General features: G+C 35.8%; 1 protein-coding gene across 1 annotated transcript in view; it reads right to left on the bottom strand.

Annotated features, from left to right (window-relative positions):
- Positions 1-252: 252 nt before the first annotated feature.
- NSL1 (NSL1 component of MIS12 kinetochore complex) overlaps positions 253-8,325 on the bottom strand; it is an 18,568-nt gene continuing 10,495 nt past the window's right edge. Inside the window, exons 3-6 of the mRNA XM_005278905.5 lie at positions 7,531-7,661; positions 5,917-5,971; positions 2,190-2,257; positions 253-1,476 (exon numbers count right to left, since the gene is read on the bottom strand). Of these exons, the coding sequence (XP_005278962.1) occupies positions 1,201-1,476; positions 2,190-2,257; positions 5,917-5,971; positions 7,531-7,661 (530 nt within the window). The 3' untranslated portion in view covers positions 253-1,200. The remainder of the gene's footprint in view (positions 1,477-2,189; positions 2,258-5,916; positions 5,972-7,530; positions 7,662-8,325) is intronic.

The following is an 8,325-nucleotide window of genomic DNA, read 5'->3' as shown; positions in this document are numbered from 1 at the left end:
TCTTACTGAGTCTCTTTGATCTGTGAAATTCTCCAATGAAGAGTTATTAAAGTTATTCAGTATGAGAAAGCACTTTACATGTTAGAGAGAGAAGTTTATATTGCAAGTGTATATAATCAGAAGCCAGGAAAAAGTTATATTAATAGCTTTGACTTCTAAAACATTTGAAATATAAATTATTAAGGCAAGCTGCTCAATTTAATACTCCGCAATCTTCTAGTTATTCTGTAATAATATGAAGAAACTCAGATATTGGATAGTTTAGCTTGATATTAATTTAATTTTACTCTACATTGATTTAGAAGTCTAGTCAAAAATATTTTACTTACAGATACATATATACACAACATTGCTTGGAGATCCTCTAACATGAAGAAGTATCCTCTAGGGATCCCAAAGTGGTTGCATTTAGACACTTGTAGTTAGGATTACATGGAAATGCCGATATGTTATAGATTACAAGACCGAAAAGGCCTGGTTTTTGTTCAAAAGCTATACTACAGGTAAATATATAACATTTTATTAAAATTCCATGTTTACATAAAAACATGGATTATAATAAAAATAAGCCAAATCCACCCAAATTTAGAATACAAATAATTGTACTAAAAAAAGACCAGTTTTGCAATTGCACACAAATTTCATAAATGAAAACTATATCTGCTATATAGAGACTGATGTGTTTTAAAATTACTTTTCATCAACAATTAAAGAAACCAACAGCTATCTAGCTAGCTATATTTAAGGGAGCAATACGATAGGTTAATCCTCCAATCCTTTTATACACATGCTTTATGCATGAATAATCCAAATTGGACACAATAGATCTACTCACATGCATAAAGTTGTGCAGTTGTGCAAGCAACTGAAGGATCAAGACCAGAGTTTATCCCTACAATAAAAGAATATAGAAAGAATTATAGGCTAATCTATAGAGTTTACTATTTTGAAGGACAGAGAAAAATTTGTGGGGATCTGAGTGCACTCTGATGAACATCACTGCTAATGTACACATTTTCACATGACTAGGATGCAACAGTAAAGAGAAAAAATATAAAAACATTAAAGGCTACACAGCCACTAAGAATTCTCTTTTTAAAAAAACCTGTAATTCACTGTCAGAAAAGAACACAGTTAAACTATACTGTGGAAATGGGGAGAGTAGATTTTCAAGCTTGAAAGTAAGTGTAAGAAAAACTTTCATGTATTCAACGTAATTCTTCGTCGCAGCGGGTAGTACTTCATCTGTGGCGAATCTGTGGTTCTCTTTCTTTTCAGGATAGTATTAGAATTTTTACTGGCAGCAGTCTCTGCTGGTGTGACTTCCACTTGTGTTATAAAGCTTTGGATTTTATTTTCTTCCTTAGCCTTACAGCCAGCAAAGACTTCTTGGCGAAGCTTGCAGAGTTCTAAGATGGGCTGCAAAGTTAACGCTTGGGAAAATCCCTCTGCTCTTTCTATCAATGCTGGTAGGGACTACAAAGAAAAAAAAAAAAAAGCATCTCCAATCCCAAGTTACATAATTAAACTAACATTATTCATATTAATTATGGGTAGAAAAAACATGTTAACTAGAATCAGACATCCATAAAAACCCCACCTAACACAATCTTTTGGAATTATAGTTCTGAGTTACCAACACTAACTCATAGACCAATAATAGCAAGAGTCTGCATTAGCAGCTCATGTAAAGAAATTTCAGTGCAAGTTTAAAGACTAAGCAGAAGAACATATGAACAGTTTATCAAGAATAAATATGGTGGAAATACTACAGCTCATTTCAAAATTCTTACCAAAGTGATAAAATGCCATTTAGTTTATAGAGGCAGTACCATTCTTCTAAAATGATGGTTTAATCCTCCAGACACTGCAGGTACAGAAATCTTTAAATCTTTACAACACTGCGGATATTCCAAATTACAAAAATACTTCTACAGGTCTTTCACTGTGAATCTTAAAGGAAACTTAGTCCAAAGCAAGGGTTCTACTGCAATTATGTCTGATAAAGATGTAGAATCAGTAATTTTACAAATACAGGTGGCAAATTTTTGTACAAAAAGGATATATTGGCTAGTTAGAATATTTGCTTCATAAGGCTGTTTTACAGCATTGATGGAAAATGTGTTAAATGTTATGTGACAAAAATCACAATGAAAGATTTCCTCCCAACAGGCACATAGAAATCTTACCTTCATTGCTTCACTAATCTGCTTGGATGTGACCCCTGTTAGTTGCCTAAGATTTGCCATGTGAGAAGCTGCAAAGAAACACAAACATCAAAAATGTTATATTCCCCCAGAATTATGAAGTGACAAAAAACTTTTTTTTTTTTAAATAAAGAGCAGGAGAATATTACCAACTGTAAAAATACTTTTAAAAATGATTAAATATCTGCTTTGTTGCTTTCTAAGGCATTTTGTGATTCAGTATTTTATGTAACAGGAAACTAAAAGAATACACTGCTTTGTAAATTTAGTGATTCCCATTAGTAATAGTTTGATAGGTTATCCAGTATCAGGGAAAAAAATAAGCAGCCCTCAGGTTTCCCGTCACTTAACGACTGGGGCAATATATCAAGCCAGTACTACCTCATGTCATATTGTACAACCCATTTTTCTCATTTAGCGTTTATAGAAGAATATGGTTTCCACATTCAAAGGGTTGCCACAAGCCAGTCACAGCTTTATTCACTTAGGAAAAATATACAACAAATGTTTACAAGTAATCTTCCCACAATTCCATGAGCTGTTATTTATATACATTTGCAGATGTTGTAATTGAACTAATTTTGAACTGAACTAAAGATTTTTTTAAGGGCTCTGGTTCTAGGGTCTTTGAATATGAACGTACAAAATGAGAAATATTTTGCTATTTATTTCTCTTCATACGTATTACTTCTATCTGTTCAGTTTTTATGCTACCTTGTGAGAAATAACCAATATGCCCCATGTTCTCAAAGTCTCCTTGACTGAAGCCTCCTAAACATTTTTAAAAAGACCAGAGAAGGCTAAGTAATGGTATGCATCTTAGGATTTCTTGATAAACATGTGCAAGTAAATGTGCTCCATGAAACCACAAAGTCCAGAGGCACTTTCTATTGTTTCTTATTCACCAGTATAGATAGGCTGCTGTTTACCATACACGCAGCACAATACTTATAAGCAATTTGTATAAAGTTAGACTTACTAACTGAAAATATAGTATGAACTTGCATAAATGTCTTTAAACTCACCTATAGCCTATATTACTCTCTAAAAACCTGGATGTGGATGGTCATTTACCAACTTCCACCCCTAAAATTACGATTCTCTGTGCTAAATTTTATATGTTGCCATTATTATTCCTAGTCATTTATGTTGCTAGAGGCCTCATCAAGGTGCAGACAGGAAAAGCAAGATACAAGGTCCCTGCCCCAAAGGTCTGCAACCTAAATTAGATAAACACAGGAAACAACATCAACAACGAGGTGGTGAAGGAAGGAAGACAGTTACAACAAATAAAACCTCAAGACATGTTTATGAAGCTTAAAAGATTTCATTATATTAGACAATAAGATAGGGCAGAAGACAACAAAGGTGAAGAGGTCAGTAATGGAAAGTTAGACAAAAGTAACGGATTTGAGAGAAGGTTTTGTTGTTGATATACAACTGGAATTGCTGCCTTCAGCATTCAGAGTTACAGTTAACCTTTCCCACCCAGCAAAACTGGAGTGATAAGTGTTACTCCAGAAAAATTAAGAACTCACTATAAACAAAATGGGAAGGTGTTCTATTAGATCAATTTGGAAAGAAGAGAGAAGTTTGGAAGAAATTAAGCTGCACAGTAGATGCAGAATGCAGGAAACACTTTCATTTTACCGTACTGTGGCAATAACAGGATGAGAATCTCTATGTAAAATTAGTTCTTGTGATCACTCCGAGTAGGAAAATAAAAAATTTGGAATAATTTGCAAGCTAAAATAATAGACCTATTATGCTTCTCAACAAACAGTCTATCAAAAGCAATCCTGCACTCGTCTGCTATAGCAGGAAAATGAGCACTCTGCCCCGGGAAGAGTATTACTAGTGGGAGACTTAATCTGATTCCCTATCCAGGTGTCAGGCAGCATAATTCAGGAATGGCAAAGGATGTTAAAAAGGCAGGATTATTCAGACCTTGGGAGGAAAAATATTTGCACAGCAATCCCTCTAACTAAAGAAAGAGCAGTGGACTATGAATGGACACTCATCCAAAAGGACAGTACATCTCCGATAGGAAGTTTTGATGACAGGATACAGAGTGATGGAAGGCTGAGCGAAGTAAGGACTCCCCCAAATTGTGAGTGAGAAGACAAAAGCAGTTACTTGAGACCCCTCTAGGTAATCAGAAACAATGGCACATTGAGTACATTTAACATGTCACTATCGGTTAAAGTTTAGGTTTACATGGAGAGCATTATATTCCTCATTGTTCTAGGCTTTCCAAAACATAGGGAAATGAAAAAAGGATATGAAAGGTATTGAGTAATCTAAACATTTTTGGTTTCTGGCCACTGCACTTACTAAACTGGAATGCATTAACTTCCCAGAGACTATGCAAATACTAAAATTCAGCACAAATGACGTGCTTTTTGTTAATAACTTGCTGTTGCTTTGTTTAAAAAGAGCAACAACAAAATAAAGACTGCCGACGTTCCAAAAGTTCATCCATGCTTAAACCTGCAGATGTGGATACTAACCCCACCACTGAAAAAAAACTTCAACTATGAAGTGAAGTTCTTTACAGCGCCTGCTGGCATCTTAGCTACAAAAACTGGCATTCCTCAGAGCAGTCTCCTCTCAGTTACAAAAAGGAAACACTGCCTAAAGTAAAGTCAGATCAGCAATTTGAGAATTGAAAGCTTCTATCAAAACTTCCCCTCAGTTCTAGTTAATGTTTCTATTTGTTTAAATATTTTTATATTGTGTGAATGACATTGCGCTGCCAAAGCACACTGAGGACCTTGTAACCACAAGGTATGATTTACTGCATTCAAAATGCTAGAAATAAACCAACACGCTTTTAAAATAGGGTAGTGAAGATAATCCAGCTTGTAAAGACAAGCCTTGAAAGACGGCATCCTACTGATGGCCCTTAATGTTTTATTTGTTCTTAACTGTAAGTTCCTTAGGACAGAGACAGTGTCCTGTTTAGAAAGTACCTAGTAAACTTAGGACGCTGATTAAATAGTTAGTTTCTGCTTTAACAGTTACAATTTATATTTCATGTGTCCCATTGACGTTGTACTTTAAAAGGTGACATGAGTGTTTATTATAATTTTTAAGACGAAAATCAACTCTGTGCCACTCAGTACTGAATGATAAAAGCATGTCCAAAAATGTGTACTTTATGCTTCTTTCCCAGGTCAGCCAGTTCTTAGCAATTGCTTGCCTACTGACCAATGTTGAGAACCAAGTGGTATTCTCATAAGACATGAATAGGAACACAGTGATTCATCGAGTTTGGTATCTTGTCTACAACAGTGGACAGAGAAAGAAACTCTGCCCCAGACAGTTATTGGATAACCTGACCCACAGAAAATATTTGCCAAACCCCCATCATTTGTTAGTGGCTGATTTTTGCCCTGAAGCACAGCCTGTAATAGCATGAAGGTTCAGGACAAGAGAACTAGATGCGTGCAAATAAAGCAATGTAACAGTATGCTCAGCTACCACAAGGCTCTATGTCTGCACAGTTACATCCAGAATAGAAGTGTATTCAAATAACCAAGTTCTCGCTCGGATAACTATGCCCACAGAATGAACAGGTTAAAAATCTTTGTCTGAAAGTCACACTTGAAAGAGAACAATTTTATTGGCGTTTCTTAAAAAATTTGCATTCGGTGATTCCGTTAGGTAATGTTCTCTATACATTTGCATTGTCATGAGAAACACTTACCTTGAGAGGGCTCAGGCTTTCTCTCTTTTTGCTTTACGACAGGCCGATAGAGCTTCTGCATACACAAAAATAAATTCAAAATATTTTTCACTCTGAAATATTTCCTTAGATTAAGACACTACTTAAACCATGTTTTTCACAGTACCTAGCACAATGGGTTACTACTGTAAGAAAAATGGTTAGTGGGATTAGTGTTCTACATCCAATACAGAGAACTGTTAGAAAGAGTGATCTAATTAGCTCTGTCTGCCCATTTCTTATTTAAATGTATAAACACACCATATTAAGCTTTATTTTGCCAAACTCTAAACTCATTGTTAGTGCAGAGGAAAGCAAGATTTTTAGCTGAAATCTAGATATTTTGGGAGAAGCATTGCCATCTGCTACATGATTTATGAAACAGAACTGCAGAGCAACTCTTAGGGAACCCTTCATGGAGCCTGGACAAACTTGGAACAAAGGGAACATTTATACAGAAAGCTATTAATATGGCCAATCACTGTCAGTTTCCGCTGTTCTATCTTTGCAGGTATTTGTGTATGAATAAGAACATTCTCCCTCAAAACTCAGGTTCTCCTGCTGTTTTGACCATGCCATGAATCTTGTGTTCTGACATCAAGTAGATGTAGCAGAAATTAATGTAATAGTAGATTCAGCATTATGATTTTACTTCAGGTTGAGTGATGAGCAAAGATAGGCTATGAGGGAGGAAAGAAACTTATTTCAATACCAACATCTTCAACAGTTAGAAAATGTTTTTAGTCTTTATAATACAAGGGAAAGGCGAGTAACATTTATATTCAAGTCTGACCCATAAAATATTTTCTCCACTACAAGTCACCTCTCAAAATTGTGAGCAGACCAGGATAAGAGAGTCACTTCTTTCTGTTATTAGTCACTATTGGAACAAAATTCTTGTGGCTCACACACTTCGTTAGCTAGTCTGGAAATACAGAAGGCAACAGTCCCAACTGAGGGAAGTATACAACTTGCACTGCTCAAGCATTTTTAATGGATTGACTTGAAGATCCTTAAAGGAGGCAGTCTTCCTTTGGCAGATGTAGGGAGATTGACACACTTGTGCAGAGCAGGTGTAGCTGTTCTTCAGGAGGAGTGTTTTTTGGAGAAAAGTGTAAGGAAGCCCTGGAACTTCATTGTTATGGGCTATTATATGAAGCCACTGCCTTGAGACACATATATTGAGACAGTGATGGTAGTGGGAGTTGTGCTGCCCATGAGGACTCCTTACAGCCAAAGATGAGGAAAATATAAAAAGCTATTGCTCAAAAGTGGTTGAAAGTGATGTATAGTGATGCCACATTTTAACAACTTTGTAATTTTTGCTGATCAATTTAGGTAGAACAGAATAATTTAATTAGTATTACTGCAAAATCTGAAAGGACCATCAGTAACAAAAGCAGGAGGGGTCTCTTTGGGGAAATTACTTTTGGACTACCGTAAATCATAATTATCATTCACTTTGTAACCTGAAAACATTAACAAAAAAAACCCGAACAGTCTTGCTGCATATCTCAGCAAAGATTTAATAGTAAAGTGTGATAAAGTCTTATTACTAAGACTTCATCTTTACAAAGTCCAAATTAAGATCCTTACCAACATTTCTTGCTCTGCTTTCATGGTTTTGATTACATGTACTAATATCTTTCTGGGACACTGCTTACGCTTCGTAGCTGTCTCTACTATAAGTTCATCAAACTGATCTTCGAGGATTTTGATGTCAGAACCTAAATTCACAAAAAAAAACAAGGTGACATAGTATACACAGTTATTTTAAGTGTCTTTAAAAAATACAAAATTATTACAGGAAACTAAAGAAAAATAAAGCAAAATGTTGGTCAGTCCTTCCCCCTAACAGCAGGCATTAAAATTTCTTATGGCAATTAGTCTCCTTACCCCCTATTTCAGGGCAGCTGGCTCAACAGGTGTTATTTGTACTGGAACAGTGCTTAGAGAACCCAATCAGGGATCAGGCCCCACTGCACTAGGCACTGTACAAATGTAAAATGAAAAGATGATCTCTATCCCAAACTGCTTACAATCTAAGTAAATTTAGTTAGTTACAGAGAGAGGGTGGGGTCAGGTTTGTGTTTCCTGTTTTTTGGAGAAGTTAGCATCCATCAGCCTAAATCATGTAAAGTGAGCCAACATGAGGGATGCCCCATCCCCTCATAATGTATACAATACAGGGACACCATCCTGAAAGTATAAAGCTGCTAAAGGTACATGTGCTAAGTGCTCAGATTCCACACTGAATATTGCTATTCTTCACTAAATAGAGATTGATTCACAGACAGACATGATGTGGGACTGTCCAAAAGCAACTGCTTTCTAGAACTCTAAGACTGAAAGTCAGCTTAATATTACAACTGCATCTCACACAGGATACTA

The sequence above is a fragment of the Chrysemys picta genome, chromosome 3 (genome assembly GCF_011386835.1).
Source record: "Chrysemys picta bellii isolate R12L10 chromosome 3, ASM1138683v2, whole genome shotgun sequence".
NCBI classification, from domain to species: Eukaryota; Metazoa; Chordata; order Testudines; family Emydidae; genus Chrysemys; species Chrysemys picta.
The sequence above is the reverse complement of the archived record's forward strand: the minus strand, read 5'-3'. Positions and strand labels throughout refer to the sequence as shown.